We start from the raw sequence: 19,868 nt of genomic DNA on the forward strand, positions 1-19,868 counted from the left end.
GAGTGGTGTCCCCAAAACCATTAATATTAACATAGTGAAATAAAGAAGAATAAAGTCTTCCTAAGAGCCTTTATGAAATATGACTGATAGAGTTTCTTAGGGATGAAGGAGCCTAAGTGTTTTTAAGTATATGCAGGTTATGAAATGCAATATTCTTTCAGGTACGAAAGAATAAATGAAAAGGTTTAATTGTCCTAAAACTTTCAGGTATGTTTGCCCTCTCTCCTGACAAGGTTCTATAATATAATTTTTAAAACTGAGAAGGACCTTTTTGTTCAAATATGCATCTTCTGTCTTTGAAAAAGATAAATAAACATGAACGTGTCAGAAATCAGTATGTGAATAAGGTTACCAAAAAAGTATCTCAAATGTCAACTTCCAGTCAATGAAAACTTCCAGTATTCAAATAAAGCCACATCCAACCTGGGCTCAGGCAGGACACAGGCCTGTATTTGGCTGCAGCTCCAGATTGGACTGTTTGCAACCATTCCACCTGCTAAACCTGTTTCAAGTAGAGGATGAGTATAGCTAGAAAAGCGGTGTGTTTTGTGCAAGTTCAGACTACGGAATCAGAAGATTTGATCTATACTCTATGCATGTATTCTTCCTACATTTAAGCATTAGTGAAGTATTTAATATATAAAGAGTGAAACAACCTCTGAAAATGCAGCATGGTGAGAGAAACATTTTACTTAATATTCTTTATGAGCAAGATTATCAGCCTGCTCCAGACAAGGGTCAGATATACTTCCTGTGTCAGAAACAGGCCAGAAAGCGGACAGGGGCCAAGATATTTTGTGGCCATATGCCCGTCCTGGCCCTTCACAATACTTTCTACCACAGGAAGTGAGGAGACCTTTCGGCCTGTTTGTCTTGACGGCTCTACTGCCATAGTGGTTTTTATCTGGGACCTTCTCTGTGAAGTGGTCCAGCCCTTGCATTGCAGGCCTTGAGGAACTCACAGTTACATACAGCAACTACTAACACACTGCAATTATACTGCAATTAAACAATAAATATTTTGTGACTTATTCTTGTTTATAAAACATTATATACTATCCATAAAACAGAAAGTCAAGGCAGTGGCTGAATTACTTATGATTAGTATAATGGATAAGCAGTTTAATATGTAGTGCGTATGTTTTTCAAGCCATGCCATTTCAGAGATTTTATTTATGCTGGAATCACTCTGTCACAAGGTTAATTTTCCCATTTATATGAATTACTGGAAATTACCCCAAAGTGTAACTATGTTATACTTGCAGTCACAGAATTAGAAAGTGTAACTCTTTTAAGAAATGCTCTTCCTGTTTTGTTAAAAAAACCCAACCTAAAACAGACCAGAGAAGACCAAGACACATTTTCCTCATGGCTGCAGGATAAGCTTGCTGGGAAAGGTATGAAACAGTCAAAAATAAGAGTTGGGCTACAGAGTCAAGAGAACTGAAGTACCCCTTTTTTATAATCTAATATGTATTTGCTGATTGGTGGATGCTTATGGTATTTCGTAGCCCCCAGCTTCAATACTGTTTTGAGTTCAAGAACACAGGCCTAGATCTGAAAACCACCAGAAAGATGACATTTTAATGAGGGAACAGTGACATACAGTATCCTGCTATGTGCTAACAATACTGAGTTTCAGGTGGAATGAGACACATTATCCACTGGAACAAAGGGGCAAAGGAAACTACAATTCTGACCTTGACTTTTCTTTCATTTTCCTCATACTGCTTTAAAACCATTTACAGCAACAAAATAAAACAATTGTATACACAGCCTTCTAAGTGCAGATATAATTTTGTATCAAAACAGACAACATAATTGTTAAGTGTGAAATAAAGATCTAAATTGAATGACTGCTATTATGTGAGTGCAGGCTTATTTTGTCCACCAGAAGAAAATGATTTTTTCGTTACTTCTAAGACAAACTGTTTTTTACTGCAGTAGCAGATAATAGAGTTAAAACTAAGTGAGAGGAGAAGTTATGTTTTTGATATTTTTCTTTCTTCTATTAAAAAACCCCAGTATGTATTTTTTTCTTTAATTTCCTTGAATTAACTCTTCAGAGGGCTATTTATCCCTCATAGCTGGGAGTCTCCCAACACTGGGGTTATTTGCATTGTCTCATTTGCAACTTGACTTACCATGTGAGATTGGTGTTTTCATTTCAGCCCCTTCCAAGTTTCAGTCAATTCGCTATCACAGATACTGACATTTTAATGTCAGAACAAATTGTACACATGATAAAAATAGAGGACACATAGGGAGTAACTACTTGGTGAAGATTTTGACTCTTCTCTCATTGGTGTATTATTCACCAATGAGATCCCAACCCAAAGAACTGGCCTTTTTCCTACCTTTGCCCCTGGCTCCACTCAAAGGAACTGACTTTCATATAAACTTAGGATTATTCTCTCCAAGTCTTACACTGACATGCATTTTTTCTCTCCTGACATTCCCCCCCCCCAAAAAAAAAAAAAAATAAAAAATTACTGGCCAGATCCATGCTACAAAAATTCTTAACATACAGGGAATCAGGAAGGAAAGAAAAGCAACAGAAAGAAGCAAAGTACGCTCAAGCAATTGTTTGTGTTACCGAAAACTCCTTCTGTCTGAGACAGAGGCAAGCCAAGACACCCTTTTTAAAGGTAAGAAACTCCCTTTGAAAATTATTTAACACCTCCTGCTTTGTAGGTTGCAGTGTGTCATGTAACTACAGAAAAGAAAAGAGGGAAACTCTGTTTTATTACAATTTGGTAGGTTACAAAGAAAACAAACCCCACTCTCCTGATGGAGCACATGAAAAACTTTTCAGAGCTTTTACAAGCAAGCATACAAAATAACATACTCTTCACACATTGTAGTTAGAAGATAATGGCCTAGATCCAAAAAAACCTGATTCACGTCCCTGCTTTGCCTTAGTTGAGAGCTAAGCTTTTCATTCCACCACAGACTCAGCAGCCACAGGAAGCCACCTCACTTATGTTCTTGCTCCCCTGCTGCAGAGTCAGCTGAACATTTGGTGGAAGTGAACAAGACCCCTCCAAATCACTCAAAGGACAGTAACATCTTTCAATCAAACTGTTATAAACCAGTTCCAATTGTGACCTTTAATTGTTTTTTCTTGAACAAACCTGTAGATCACTGTCATAAAACATGCACACATCATCTGAGCCTCTTTTATCAGGAAGGTGAACATAAGATAGGCACTTACAAAGACTATTATACAGATGTGTTTTTAATGCCAATACACAAGTACACTTCTTGAATACAGCACAGAGTCAAAAGTGATTCTGTTAAAATGAGTAAAATGTGTCCACTACCTTTTAGAAAACGTACTTTTTCTACTGAGTGAATAATTATTCAAGTTTGGATAAAAAGGTGAAAGAGAGAATGGTGGATATTCAGCAATTCATGGCAAAGTGAATACACAGCATGCTTCCTTGAGATGAACTGTGTGGGGGTGTGATACTGACAGCTGGGAGAAGCTGAATTTCTTCTAAGATTACTACTTGCTGTCACCAGTTGTCTTCTCCCAGTTTTAAGAATTGTAGCATGCCTGCTGAAGTCCAGCGTTCTTTGAACAAATTCAGAGAGTGCCCCATTTGGGATGCCAAGTCAGTTCCTGTATATTTTTAGATACAATGTAATTGGATAAAGAGGTAAAGCTATCAGGAGATAACAGAACAAACTGTTTAATGTCATTTTTGCATCAGGCTTCACTAGAAAGGTTGACTTAGATGAGGCAATTGTGTGATATTAATCTAATCTTCTTTGTCCCAGCATAATAGGCCCATAGATGAAGAAGCAACATGTCATAAATCTGGGCTTCACTACGGTTTTGTCACTGGTTCTCATGTCATCCTCACAAATAATTTAAGGAAATATGATCTAGATGTAATTGCCATTGGGTGGATGTCATACTGGTTAGAAAACTGCTCACAGAATACTTATCAAGAACACATGCCAAGCCAGAGGGATTCATCAGGCGAAATTCTGAAGGGACCTGCCCTGACTCTGGCATTATTCAGTATTTTCACTAATGGTGTGGATGACAGAACCAAGAGTACAAAACACACATTTGCAGTGTAAGAGGCCTGGTTTACAATTCAAAGTGATCTTGAGAAACTTGAGAACTGCTCTGAAAAAATAATAGGATGTATTTCAGCTAAGACAAGTACATGGTTTCACACCTAAGAAATATCACCAATACGCACACAGAACTGAGACAAAACCAAGTTATCAGCGGTTCTGTGGGTGAGGATTTGTAGTTGATCAAAATGTACTCTTGGCAAAAAGACAAACCTCATACAAAACTGATTCTAAAGCATGCATACAGAATAATATAGTGTAAACCTTACACTAGTGCTTGTTGCTGAGACCACAGCTGGCATAATGCATTTAGCAATATAAATACTCTGGACACAAAATTTAAAAAGTCATTAACCAGCTGAAGAGCATGCAGAGGAGAGAAAAAGAGAGCAAAAAGACATAGAGAAGCCACTCTCTTAAAGGATAAATGGTCCAAAGGATCTTCTTCAGGGATATAAGAGAGTCCTACAAATAATAATCAGTATTGCTATCCAGTTTAATTACTGAGAGATCTCACAGCACACTGCCCAAGTTAACCTGCATCTCACCATGTGGGATGGTGCCATAAGCACTATCATATTCATCTTAGAGATATGGAATTATCTGAGGGAAAGATAAATGAATTCAACACTTCCAAGATTACCTATATACTTGCAGAGTCAGGAACATAAATATGAGGTCAAATCTCAGTCCTGCTATCTCACCACTAACCTATATTCTCTATATACAGAGACAGATTTTGAAGGAGTTATTATTAATATATGAGTATTTCCTACATAAGGAAAATGAGATTTCCTACTGAAGATGTAGCCTTTGTTACAAATGCCATATGCACATCACATCTGGTTTTACGTACTTTATATGTTGTGATAAAAAGAGAAAGAGAAAAGGCACTTTCATAAGCACTAGTTCCCTGTTGGAGCAGTGAGAGATGTGACACAGGAGGAAATACAACACACTTGACAAAGCAAGAGGAATCAAGAGTGCTGTTATGCAGAACTAGTATCGAGACAGATACATATAAATAAAATTGAATTACTATAGCAGAAATGCCCAAGAGAAAGAATTCAAGGAGGAAAAAAGGTTACTCTGCAATCTTGCCATACCACTTCTGGAACACAGTCATTCTTGGTGTTACCACTGCATGAGGAAGCCTCACAATAGCACATAAAGCTGCTGCAGAACACAAAACAAGACAACCCCTGTCTAAACCTTAAAATCTATCTTCCCTTTCAGATTTTTCATATTGCTAAATAGGTTATATGTATAAATCTTCAAATATCAATATCAAATAGCAATCCAAGCAGAGAGGCCTTAAATCACTGTTCATGTTTGCTGCAGCAGCAAATAGATTTGTTCAAACACTGGTTTTAAAAAAATGTATGTAAAGGTTTCTGTCAATATGTTGATTTAGGCTGAGTAGGTATGTATCTGATTTAGTCAAAGCTGTAATTTTCTATTAGTTTTGGGGATAATGTGCCATTTATGGCCTTGATAGCATAATCTGAAATCTAGGAAAATTGTTCCCAAGTAAAGATATAGAATCAGGCTTTAAGCAGTGACTGCTATCCAGATCCCCCCAAAAGGAACATTTACAGGATTTGTATTATTTTCGGGAGAAATGGAAGAAAAAATAGAAATGTACATCCTATACTGTTAAAATACTGTTTTTTCAGATGTATTAACCATAGTTTATCTATAAATAATGGTGCCTTCCACGTCCCCACCAAATTCACCGACAGTGCAGGTTATATATTGTGTGTGTAGTACAAGGAAAAGCATATCCCAGGGATATCTCTTCACAGCAACAACCTATGCCTCTGACTCTTGATAGCCAGCTCCCTACCTACAACAGTCTTCAGCATTTACTTCTTGCTTTGTGTAGTCATCTGGTAGTATGTGTTATTTATGGTTCTCTTTTAAAAAACATTCCCTTTAAAGAAGTACCCTGGTTTATCTGAGAATTGGAAGACCATGTGTGAAAATGTGATCTTTTAAAGCTTTAGTGGATCTTTTGTTACTACATTGTGATAGTAAACATCTACAAACTACTACTTCTGTTTTCCCAGTGAGAGAAAAATTGCAAGTGCATTCATTATGGGATATTTATGAAAATATGCAAGCACACCATCTGTACCTGTTCCAGACAAATTCGTAACATCTTATATGGATAACATTTTGAAGGAAAACCTTGCCCTTCTTAACTACAATAGAAATTTTAGCCTGTAATGTCAGGAAAATGTGCTAATATTTACAAAGAGTAATTTAAATTTAAAAGGGCAGCTAGTGTATTTTAACTGCCGATTATGTTTACTGAGTAGTAAGATTGTATGAGGTGATCTTTCACATAGTTGTTGCATTTTTCTCAAAATGTTTTAAGATTCAATTGACAGTTAATTAACATATAATTGATATGCACATATGCAACACAAGTTAACAGCATTCATTTTGGCTAGTGTTTTTTTGTTAGTATTTAGGGTCTTAAAAACTTTGTGTTGAATAAAAAAAAAAGTGTTTGCTGAAAAACAGATGTGAATTAAAATGCCATTTTCTTGACATAATTCTTTTTGTATTGAAAATGTTTGCTTTTTCCCAACTAGTTCTATCATTTATAATTTCCATTATGGGAATAATACTAAAATCAATCAAGTGTGAGAGATCTGTTATTGCTCTAGGTATTGAGCAAACAGGTAATGAAGTAGACGTTTCTGGCCTCATGGATCTTCGCACTTCAGAAAGTTGTGAAAAGAGTACAGTTTTGCTGAAACATTATTTAAAGTGGAAACATAAAGAAGATTAACGCTTGCTAAATACATCAATTTTGTACTAAGAAACCTTTTGCTATCTCAAAAATGTTTTCAGGCTCTTAAAAATGTTTGAATATAAACAATAAACAAAAACCAGTAATGTAGCGAAGTCCTCAGGTTAAATGATGATACAACAGGAAAACCAGATTCATAACTTCCAGAAATACAGAAATTGCCAAATGCTCTATTAGGTTTTTCATGCTTCCTCATTAATTCACGAGTTAGGCAATAAACTATAGAATAGGTTCACACAACACATAACGTACGCACTGCAGTGGCTAAGATTCCAGATACATCCCCTTCTCTTCTGTGCATGTGAACCTTCTCATATGTAGAGGATATTTTTGGTTAATACACCTTGCAGGCTTCAGTAAGACCCAGATAAAAAAAATTCCTTACTAACCTAGCTTCCATTAGACCAAGCCACATTTATGAAACTGTAACCTGTTAGAATTTCATTCAGTAAGTATAAGAATTTTTCTGTCTAATTTACAAGTTCACCAAGTGTTTACAACTTAATTACACTGTCTTTTTCTCTTTCAGATCATACACATCAGTTTTATGCCCTCTGCACATTTTCAGAAATCTATTAAGAGCTGAACAAGACTTTAATGATTCACTGCGTGACTTTACGTGGCTTCATAGGAACAGCAACACAATAGTGTTCTTCCCCCTCATCAAACTGCTTTTGAAATAAACTGGTGTAATACATACCCTGTCCGTTTTCCCTTCAGTCTGAATACTTGTACAACTACGTGCATCATGTTCTTCTTCAAGGTCAGATACATCTTCTAGCTCCTCAGGTGTCTGGGGAAAGAAAAGTGGAAATGAGTTATTCTCTTTTATGGTTAGTCACTTTGGTATTAATGTCGAACTAATATTGTAATTTGGTCTAAGATAACGTCTAATAAAAAACAGTCCTGTTCTAGCACTGCACTGGTTACTAAATGCTAACTAAAATCAAATTGTGTCAGACAGCTTTCAACTAGTTCAGAATACCCATGCTTTAATTAAAGCACTGACTTTTAAAGTTGGTACTTAGGGAAGTTATTTTGTATTTAAATATTGTGTTACTGCTGCTAGCAAAGGTATCTTACAAGAAACCTTTACATGATGAGAATGGATGCCTAGGATTTTAGAACCGAAAGGTTTTTCTACCTTTTTTACAAGTTTTTCTACTACTTCTCTTCACTGTCCAGAAATACTCATATGCCCGCCCTCCCATCTCCACATTAGACACAGTAGATCTAGCAGGCTCTCAAAATGGCATAATATTTTGTCAGTGGGAGTAAAAGGCTTCAGAATGGCGCTGATTTTTGTTGCTACACTGACATCAGAGAGTGCTCCAAGTCAGCTATGTGTCCTGAGAGGGAAAGAACACCTCTTCCCCAGTGTTGATTGTATCACTTCTCAATTCTATCAAGCAGCACAAGTTCCTGCACTACAGGAAAAATTATATCACTTCTCAATTCTATCAAGCAGCACAAGTTCCTGCACTACAGGAAAAATTAAGTGGCCCTAATTTGCTATTTGTATACATGGCATTGTTTCATATGCTATTTTCTATTCCTTCTAGTCACCTCGACTGCCATTTAAGCAACACCAGTTCATTATATGAAAATACACATTTGCATTATGATAATTTGCTATCATTTTCTACTGTTGTGATATTTTCTTAGGGCTGTCTAGTTTTTGCTTACAGGTAGATAGGAAGAAGTAGTTCTTACAGGTATCAAATAATGATATCAAGCCATCTTCTCAACAAAGGAAAGTTAATCCCAACAGCATTAGGTAAATATATTTACACTTTATTCAGCATATAAGCCTTTTACAACCCTTGAACTATTATCTTTCAACCAGTTATTATATATGTTGGGAAAAAATGTAAATTCTATTTCTAGCCTCCTCTTTTAATAGGCTCTCTGAACTCTTTTCTTCTCTCTTCCTCTCCATTGGTTTTTTTTTGGTGTTTTTTTTGTTGTTGTTGTTGGGTGGTTTTTTTGTGGTTGTTTTTGGTTTTTTTTTTTAAACTTTTTCTTTCCCCCATAAACTCCAAAACATGAGTGATTTGGGCCGGTCTATGACTTTTACTGTGTATATTATATGTAATGTACTCACAGTTAAAGGAATCTGTTTTGGAAACTAATTTCTTTAACTATACAGGAGCAACTCCATCAAAAAACATTGTTTAACTTAGGACAAGAGCAATTTTCTATACAATCCAGGTCTTCACATTTATTTCCTCCTTCCCACTAACCAACATAGTATAAAAAAAAAAATAGACTTCATGTAGAAGTTCTGAATTTTATCGTAAAAAACTTAGTAAAAAAAGCATAACAAACATGGCTGTATAACTGACACCAAATAAAACATTAAAAGCAAGTCTATTCATAGTAATAAAACACTGTACAATGAAGCACACAAACTTTCAGGTTTATGAACTATTTAAAAAATAATACTGGTTCCACCAATGCAATAGGGCATTCAAAGAAATTTCCTTTATCAAGTAGATTCACATTTTAAAGAACCAAAAATATATAGAACCAGACTTAATACATAACTGGTAACAAATCTACTACTGAATGATCTCCTACAAGCATGACATCTGGAGTTCCCATTAGAAGGAAATCCTGACGTTCTTACTATCGCAAAAGCCTGACATGGCAAGAGAAGCATGACAAGACAAGCACTATCAGATAACCCTACCAAAAGAAAAAACCCTGGTCATTACTTCTACCCAATTTTCCATCATGTCAGATGTAATTTTTTTTAATCCAGAATTGCTATACATTCTCACCTTCTTCTTTTTACTGTCAAGTTACATATAAACAAGATCTGTTGAGAGGGACACTGTAGGGTTCTGTTAATTTATTTCTGGGTCCATAGCATGGTAATGGCACTACATTAGATTGAATAAATCTACCTTCGTATCATTTGGGAAAGTGCCTCTATGGCCAGAGGGTGGTATATAAACCACTAAACTTCAACATCAGCCTTGAAACAAGGTTTAAATAGCACTCCATTACTTCAAGAGCACACAAGTAAATTTCACTCATAGAACAAAATAACAATAATTTCTATGACATAACTTCGTAAGAAATAAAGGAGTCAAAGCTGGTGCACAATCTGGCAGAAATATGCTGGTGGTGAAAAATACACCTAGACCCCCGCAAGAAAACAGACAGGCAATCAATTTTGGGGGCAAAGATGAGCATAATGCTACACTGGTAAAGCAGGGAAAAGGAACATTTTATTTTCAGGCGAAGACTAACAGTGTGATGAAGTCTCTCAGCTTTAGCCCTGGAATTAGATGTAGTAAGAATTCCACAGTAGCCAAAAGCTGTTACCATGCAAAAATTGTTTGAAAACCCGCAGTGTGGAAGGAAAATCAGATTTTGTTGTGCAAGCATATCCATGAAATAAAAAATGTATCACCAGCTCACTTTAACTGAAACACTTACAGACGCTCTTATTAGAGGACCAATAACAGAAAGGGATTAGAACAGAGTAACTTTAGCTTCTCAGGATTACACTGACCAGGGCCCTCAGGCAGGTAATGGCCCTGATTCAGTAAAAGGTTTATAGAAAAAAAGAAATCACTTTCTCCTTAAAGCTACATGATACTTAGTTACTACATAGAGAAATACATTGTGATTCTTAGGTTTTTTTAAACATTAGTTACAATTGTTTTCCCCAAATGATTTTAAAGTTGTATTCAGGGTAGCAGGGCACCATTCCTTCCTGGGTGAACACATACTTGGGAATGTTTGACAATCCCACATTTCCAATACAGTTTATTTTCTTCTATAAAACATGGATGTCGTGGTTTAACCCCAGCCAGCAGCTGGGAAGACAATTAACTCTATCCCAGATGTTGTGACAGGGCAGAATGGTTAATAATTTTGAGACAGTCACATTATTCGTAAGTGAATTTCAGGTCATGTCAGTAAGAGCTTTATACCATCACCACGCCACAACAAATCGCAAATATTTACAAAAAAGTTATTTTAGGAGGCACTGAGAGAATTTTGTAGAGTTGTATTGACACTATTTTTCTGTAAAGTCGAACTACATAAATATTACCAGCCTAAAGGTAGAAACCTTAGAGAGCAAAGAGGACAGGACAATGACAATAGTAGAAGACACCTCTAAACAACAGTCTCAGGTAAGCTTTCCATAGACGAAAGCATCAATCTATTAACTGATATGGCACTTTCGAAATCATAAAGTTATAGAACAGAGATCTCTTTCCATCTGCACTGGCATAGGGATTCACTCTCCAATTCTTTACTCATATGCCGTACATTAGGTCAGAATCTAAGTGAAAGTAGGCTCATCTCAGAGCCCCTCTTGGCCCAAATGCTGTCAGAAAACTTTTTTTTTTTTTTTTTTTTAAACAATGCATATGTCCTTTTCAGGTTGGTAAAATTTATCTGTGGCTGGGAATAAGTTTCTTGTAGGAAGCCCATTTTCCTGGCCAGAAGAGTGCACTCCCATTGAGTTCTTCCCAAGTAATTTTCTGCAGAGTCCAGATCTGCCAGGTTTTGAACTATTAGTACTACAGAATTCAGAAAAAAAGCCTATCCAGTTATTAAAGACTAAGGACAAAGTTTCAAGATGAAAGAAGCTCTTTGATTTATCAAACCTTAAATCACAAACAATAAACCATAGTCATTTTTGGATACAAAGCATCAAAAATTGAAAAAAAAAAAACCCAACGCACCACCACAATAATGAGAACAAAAGAAGTAGTTACTCAATGCTTTTTTCTCCTTGGAAGCTGTTTTATTGAATTTAATCTAAGAATTGGGGTTTTTCATATTACTTTCATGATCCACTATTTACTAAATACCTGAGGCACACATGTGTCTGCTCATATGAATATTCCATGTGTGAACACACGGGTATTCCATTATCGGGAAAACTGAACATAATGCAACTCTCTGCTGGTTCTGAAATCTACCCTCACTTTGAATGCTATAGTAAGAAAATGTTATTGCATGTTTGAACTGGTCTGGACTACCAGGGCTTGTAACACAAAATAGGGTGCTATCATCCATAAACAGAAATTTTGCACAGGAAGAACAGCAGAGCTTGAGGACTGGAATAAGAATGGAAGGAATTTGAAAGGTTTTTTAAGGTTGAGTATTTAGGGGCCTGACAAACTGTACATAACTGCGACATAAACTGGAGTCTCAGCAACTGCAAGTGACAGAAGAGAAAGAGGACAGGACAAATACAAGACATAAATAGCAAATTCATTATTAAGACACAGAAAGTATGGAATTTCCAGTAAGTGTTAAGGAACAATGCTGAGGTACAATGAAGTCCTGTGCAAGACTCCGGCCAGCAACAACCTACAAACTCATGTGTGAAGCGGAGTGGTAAAAAGAGTTTAGAAATAAATTAAACAGGAAAATTTAGACAGAGGTTTCCAGCAGCCATAGGAAGAGAACTCTTGAATAGTCTCCCCTAGAGGTGCTAGAGGGTGGGAGAAATCAGTTATAAGATGAAGCCTGAGCAGCCTACAAACAAGGTTATGTACCAGCTGGCTGCAAGAGTGGAGGCGTGAGACGGGATGGGACAGGATGGGATGGGACGCCTGCCCCAGCCTCCTGGCCCATGATTCTAAGAGGGATTTTGGTCATTTGTGAAAAGCCTTTGACAACCCCAACAAAAATGCATTCAGGCGTGACCCTACACATTTAAGACGAGTATTACATTACTACTGCTTACATGTTACACAAGTAGTGCACACTCCTTTCTACATTTCAGTGCTTGTATTAAATCTGCATTCTTGGTGGTTTTGCTACAGAAGACTCAGGCTGAGGACTTGAAATCACTTTTGTAGCCAAGTCTAGCACTGGTGAATTTTACACCTTCCGGGTATTCAACTTCAAGCTGCAATAGCAAGTCATTACTATTGTACATGGGTGATTTCAGGCTATGAATTACCTTTTCATCTATGAAATGAAAAACACTCTCTGATGACAAACCTTTTAATTTGCTCTTCTACTAGGATTTTAAAGAGAATAACTAATAAAAACAAGGTCTGGCATTAGTCTTTAGATCTCTGCCAGTCTCTCCAAACTGGGTGCAAATGTGCTCTTTGGCTTATCTGCTTTTTAATCCAAGCTTTGTAGAACAATGTATTTGACTAGGTTTCACAGCATTTTCTGCAACACAAAGTTTTTTATGCAAACTCTCCTCAAAAGTGATTATCCAAACAACTTTAGATCATTCATTTTTAAAGGTCACATACACCCATGAAACCATCAATCCTGCAAATAAAGGGTCTCGGGTGTTAAAAATAATGCAGAGCCAAGTCTGAAAGCTCAAGATATACACTGTAAATGGACAAAGAGGCATCATGATGTGAAAGAAGGAAGCTATCTCCTCTTATCTAACGTTCAATTAAATGCTGACCTTTAAACTGTCACTATATGCCCTTCTACTTTTCTTATCTTGGTTTCAACACCCCCATCAGTCATTCTTTTTCCCAAATGAATACTAAAACGCAGTGCAGACAAACACCTTAACAGTAGCTAGTTGGTAAGTGATGTCTTTATTATACCACCCCAAATACAGAGTTATTTGTGGTATGTAAATACCGCAGCAGCAACAGAAATGCTTGTATGCACTCTAGGAGGATCAGAATTTGTCCAATATATTCTTCACTGAGAACAGAATGGGTTTAAAGAGATTATCCATTCTACTCTGGACGTTTGACTAATGCCTGTATTTCGAAAATTTCATCATGTCAAGCAGCATGTCATTCAGTATAACAAACTGTGGTAAACGTGTCACAAACGGGCCCTCTGCAAATATCTAGCTAGTGTCTGATATTTTTGTGTATTAGTCACAATACCACCGTTATCCCACACTTAATTCTGCCAGATGACAGGCTGCCAGAGAAAGAGTTTTGATGCACTAGAGGGAGAACAAGAAATTGCAAGCATTATTTATTTTTCCTGACTAATTTAGTAAGAACTTCATGTAATTGGTGTTATCTATTCACTAAAAGCACTTTTCAAGTTTTTGCTAAAAGCAATTATTTTGACTGTTATTTTGAAAACAATAAACACCTACATTATAAAGGGCAAATTAAAATCCTATGTTCTTAATCTGTCAACATAGCAACATCTCAACACTATGGCCAACACCACCCCCCCTATTTATCATTAAAATGATCATACATCTATTCTTGAAATCTATTCTTGGCACTTCCCTTAAAATGACGTCTTTTGCATACCACATTATTTGGGATATTATGAATATAAAGCTAACAAATGATTAACTAAACCAGCTATCAGAACTCTGTCTTTGGTAGCAGCATTGTGACCAACTGCTAGCAAGGAATTTGTCATCAAGTAATAATAAAATCATTATCCTGCCATAGCCTGTACACATTACAGATGGTTCATTTTCAAATGTAGGTGATAAACAGTTCTTGTTACCAACAAACAGAATTGTGCAAAAGATTTTTTATATATTTAAGCTGTAATTTCAGATAAGATTAGTGGTGAGAGCATAAACTTTGGTGAAGACCAAACAGTTTAATTAATAATGAGAATAAATGACAACCTTCAGCACTGAAGGATGAAAGTATTTTCAATAAAAAAGATTATCTTATATGGTGGAGAGTCGAGGTTTTAAAAATAATAAATGCCGTGAACTCATAGTATGGGGCAAAAGTTACCTTATTACTACTGGATGCTAGGAGGTTTTGCTTGCTCGTTTAACAGTAAGCCAATTTACAACATTCTGCTCCAGGAGATTAAGACAAAAAAGTGAAGATTAATCACCATTAGAAACAGCTAGACAGATCAATAGCCTGACTCCATGTGACAATTCCTGTATTTTCAGTTCCCAGTGAGCATACATTAGGATAACAGTCTTCTCAATAAATGGCCTGGGAGATAGAAAGGATGTGAGCAGAGGAGTGTAACTGAAAAGTCTGAAATGGAATTTTTGAGAAGTGCCTTCTGAAAATCCTTTTAAAGTAAAAACTGTGATGTTGTCACAGCTGAGTAAATTGGCACAGAGTTTTAGCACCTATTTTCTATCCTAAGTTACACTGCTTGCTGGAAACCTGTATTTCAGTCCTGTTTTCATTCCTTCCTTTCTTGAAGTTTGGTTGTACCTCTTGAAGCACTGATGGTACTTTTGTGGGTATGCCACTCTCGCATAATGCGGAGAACAATTCAAAGAGAATTTTACTCCTGAAAATACTGACCTAGTTATGCTGTTGCAAAAGCACCGAACACATATTTAAATCTAAAAAGCTGGGGGAAACTTTAAAGTTGCCTGAAAATCACAAACAGTAATGGTATTGTAACCATAAGGGTCAAAAGATACAAGGAAGATAGGATTTATAGATGAGGTAGCAGTTTTTATAAAATGAACAGTATGATCATAAAAGAAGCGAAGATTTCAGGAGTACAAATTCTTCATCAGGTACATGAGGACTCACTTGGGAACCTGAAAACTTGTTTACTTTTTTCCAGTTATTTCATTTCAAGGAAGCACTTTTTTGGTATGACATTTTTTAAAGAATTTGATATCCCAAATAACAACAGCAGAAAATATGATCAAACACAGCCATTACAATCATACACCTCTGTTGCAACCAAAGTCCCTGTCTTCACTCCATGAAAACCATGACAACTGATACACAGCTCCATGCAAAGTGTATCCTTTGCTTATGCTTATTAAGTAGGAAAACATCACGTGGCTTAGAAGCTTCCATTTTTAACTCAGAAAATTAGCAATTAACAAGAACAGAACAGTAGTTTTTAATATAAGTGATCTGTTGTTCTGCTGATCTAAAACGTATTCCCCATTTCCTCTGCTGGGCTGGCATACATTTGCTCCATCTAGTGGGAAGCTAATTAAGACTTTTCATTTATAATGGAAATACTTCTTAAGTTGTTTGAAAACAGTGAAAAGCCAACTGAGCCGCTGTTACCACTTTTGCCAGTAATCTTTATAGGTAAGTTATATATGGCCTACCAATTTTATAGTTGTGTTTGAAATAGAAGACTTTATTTCTAAACATTACTCCAACATTTGAAAATGAAAAGAACTTGTTTTCTCTATCACATCTGTATGTATTAGAAGTAGTCTAAAACACCATTACTGTAGGACTGGCTAACTCCAAAGGCAACCAAACACATGCTTTCCATTTTAACTCTTCAAAAATTCATGATGGTTCCCATTTTCAAAAAAGGACAGAAGAACAAACTGGGAAAGTTCGGGTTGCTCAGCCTCTCTTCAGTCTCTGGGAAAATCATGGACTGACTCCTCTTGGAACACACTTCCAGGCACATGAAGGACACAATGATGACTATGAATAGTCAGTATGGATCTCCCAAGGGTCAATCATGCCTCATCAACCTGACCACCTTCTTCCACATTTCTGGATGAGGGAAGAACAGTGCCTATCATTTAGAAAGGCTCTTCATACCATCTCCCAGTTTCTGTAACCAAGTTGGGACATTAGACTTTGGATGGCTGAACAACTAGATGGATAAAAACTGGTCAGATGATCCAGCTCAGAAGGCAATGGTTAATGAGTTGTACCCTACCTGGTGGCTGGGAACAAGAGTACCACAGAAGTCTATGCTAAGACCAGTTCTGTACGACATCTTTACCAAGGGTCTGGAGGAGGTGATGCAGAGCACACTCAGCAAGTTTACAAACGACTCCAGATCAGGGGACCGGTCGATACGCTTAAAGGCAGGGCTGCCATCCAGAGGGATTTATGCATGCTGCAGGAATGGGCTGACAGAAATCTTATAAAGTTCACCAAGAATAAATGCAAAGTCTGGCAGCTGGGAAAGGAGAACCCCTTGCTACAAACAAAACAAGCTGGGGCTGCCCGGCTGGTGAGCAGATCAGCTTAAAAGGACCTGGGGGTCTCGGCACACAGCAAGCTGGGCATGGGCCAGCAGTATGGCCAGGCAGCAAGGAACACCAACAACATCCTGGGCTGTATGAACCACAGAAGAGCGAGAAAATTGAGGGAAGTGACCATCCGCCTTTACTTGACTCTTAGGGAGACAGCATCCAGAATGCTGCATCCATTTTTGGCCCCCACCCAATACACAGAAGACACTTCATTAACTGCAGCGAGGTCAGCAGAGGACTATCAAGACAGCTGGTGGCTGGAACACTTGTCTCACAAGAAGAGGCTGAGGGAACTGAGCTTGTTCTGCTTAGCGAGAAGGTGGTTTCAGGGCATCTAACAGCAGCCCGCCAAAACATACGAGGAGATCACCAAGACAATGGAGTTAGACTCCACACAGCAGTGCATGGTGGGAGGATGAAAGGTAACAGGCCTAAGTTGGAACAAGAGAGGTTCAGCCTGGCCATAAGGAAAACCTTTTTCCCCATGAGACCAGCCCAGCAGTGAAGCAGGCTGCCCAGAAAGGTTGTGCAATATCCATCCTGAGAGGGTTCCAAAACACAGCTGGTTAACACCCTGTGCATGGGACTGAGGAGTCCCATAGAAGGCAGGAAACCCCCCAATGCAGAGGGGATGATTACAATGAAGATCCACTTGGGGAGGTCCAGTCACAGGTTCCAGGTACTTTCAACAAAAGCCGTTGTTTCCTTCCTCAACTTTCATGCTTGTTTGCATCTTTGTGTTTTTGGTTTGTTTGGGTTTTTTTCCTCTTAATGTTTAGTTTGTATTTTAATGTCACCTAATGGTGAACTTCCCACAATGCTTCTTCCTTGTGATAGGGAGTAGTGAGGTGTGGTAAGATAAATCCACTTCTGTGAACAAGAGATTTGAAATTATGCTTTGAAAACATGTGATACAGCCTGCCTTCCTGCAGAAACTCCCTTTCCTCCCTAGCAGACTCCATTTTTTGTGAAGTAGGAGAGTATATCCCAAGCCAAAACAAATCATTTCCAAGGCAGACTGTCCTATGAAATGCAGATAGAACTGAAACTGCTTTTGAAAATATCAGTATGTTAAAGGTAAAACAGGTGCAGTGAATGCCTCTAAGTCTGACTGCCTTAAAGAGACATTTCACTGCTCAGAAAGGACAAGAAACAGAAGACAAAACAGACAATTCAAAATTCCATAAGAAATGTAGGTTTATCAGATGAATAAAGCCTGAGCAACGGCAGCCCCTGCATCAAAGATTTTTCTTTAAAAATCCATCTGTTTCTGTTAAATGAATTATGCTAAATGATCACACTAAAAAAAAATAATAATCCTTGGGTAGATGAATATATATCCCTTAGCAAAAGATTGCCAATGATAAGTACATTTCTCAAACTGGAGTAGATGAAATGATTATCTACAACCTCAAGATTTGCTCAAGTGTCTTCAGTCTCAACCAACCCTCTCTACTATCTGACCTGCAAGTAAAACCTATCATCTTAAAAAAAGGTACACAGAATAAGTCTGTAAATCAACACCTTATGCATAATTGTAAAAATACAGATTCTAACGCATAGCCCGCTTCTGAATGCAAAGGTACCACTACCGTCATCCTTCCCACACATTCCCACCTATGACTTACTGATGAAATGTAAACTTCCCAGTTTTAGCAGATGTTCCCCCCAGACACTAAGACAGTGAAAATAAAACCACCCTAGCCATGAATCCTGTAACCATTACTTTCACTCCTGCTTTTAATTATCAGGAGGCTTCTGATGCCCAGAACATGCATCCACCCACATTTAGTCATTCAGTAACCAATAACTGTTCAACTGAGTGATCAGTGCCAGTTGACGTGGAACAAATAACCCATTAAACACATCATTGTGCAGACCAGCCTTCATGTCACAGATCAGTAATTTGATTCTACTTTAAGAGGCTGATAGCCTTTATTACTAAGTAGGCTCCCCAAGTGAAGTGGAATTACACACACACACACACACACACACACGCCAACCACCCCTCACAGAACAGTATTTCAGGTCTTGGTTCTTAACAAATTATTTATTACATGATTTTGTTATAATTTTTATAGCTGCTAAAGAGAATCATACAACAGCTTCTTAGTTATATGTACACTGTCTGTTATTACTAATGCATTTAACAGTCCATGCAAAATTCTTAGGTTTCTATGTGAAATTATTTCTTTAATTTGGGAACGTTTTACGACAAAGTTGTGTGAAACATGGCAGCAAGGAATATTCCTCTCTAACACACCAAATGAGAAATTTATTCAGATCAGTACTTTCCCTTTGTGTATTTTTGCACAACATGCATCTTTGACTGCCTCTGCTGGCCAGTGAAATGGAAGGGGAGATATTCAACATAACTGCCATTTACAAACACAGACTTCCACAGATAAAAATGACAGAGACACAAGATCCTTAATGTCTATGAAAATCTAAGAAAATTTTACTTATGAAATTTGGTTTTCCTAATGTCTAAACTAAATCACTCCCCATGTAGTCAGAGCTTATTCCCTCTGTATCCATTATGAACATGTAACACAGATTTTCTCCTTTCTTGTGCAACAACATTTCATATAATTGAAAATGGCTATCATCTTTTCCTTCTCTCTCCCCTTCTGTTGCTCTATTCACTGGGCTAATTAAGACTAACCCATTTGGTATTTTTCTCATAGGTCACATTTTCTAATACTCTTGATTATTCTAGCTGCAACAAATTAGAGTGCATTTGCTTAAACAACTAGGGAATTTTGGAGGTGCTCACGGCTCATCTTGGGACCATAAAACCCCAGTTCCCTTATTTTTAACTAAGGTATATAAAAAGCAGAGTAACTGCAGCCAATTGTAACTCAATCAAATCTTGTTTGGTTGCATGGGGTGAAACTGGTCTTTCAGAGATCTCCAGAATTATCTGACTTGAACAGTAAGAACTAATGAATCTAAATACAAAGTAAGTAACCATAGCCAGGCAATATTCAATCAGTAACTGGAGCTGATCAGCAATATTTTTATCCCATGGCAATGGATTTAAAAAAAAAAAAGTCTTTC

General features: G+C 37.2%; 1 protein-coding gene across 3 annotated transcripts in view; it reads right to left on the reverse strand.

Annotated features, from left to right (window-relative positions):
- The window catches only part of CTNNA3 (catenin alpha 3), a 541,251-nt gene that overhangs the window by 66,752 nt on the left and 454,631 nt on the right, over window positions 1-19,868 (reverse strand). For all 3 annotated transcript variants that reach the window (XM_075025291.1, XM_075025292.1, XM_075025290.1), the window contains one exon: window positions 7,614-7,706. In XM_075025291.1, coding sequence (XP_074881392.1) covers window positions 7,614-7,706 — 93 coding nt within the window. The remainder of the gene's footprint in view (window positions 1-7,613; window positions 7,707-19,868) is intronic.

Source organism: Buteo buteo, chromosome 4 (genome assembly GCF_964188355.1).
Source record: "Buteo buteo chromosome 4, bButBut1.hap1.1, whole genome shotgun sequence".
NCBI lineage: Eukaryota > Metazoa > Chordata > Aves > Accipitriformes > Accipitridae > Buteo > Buteo buteo.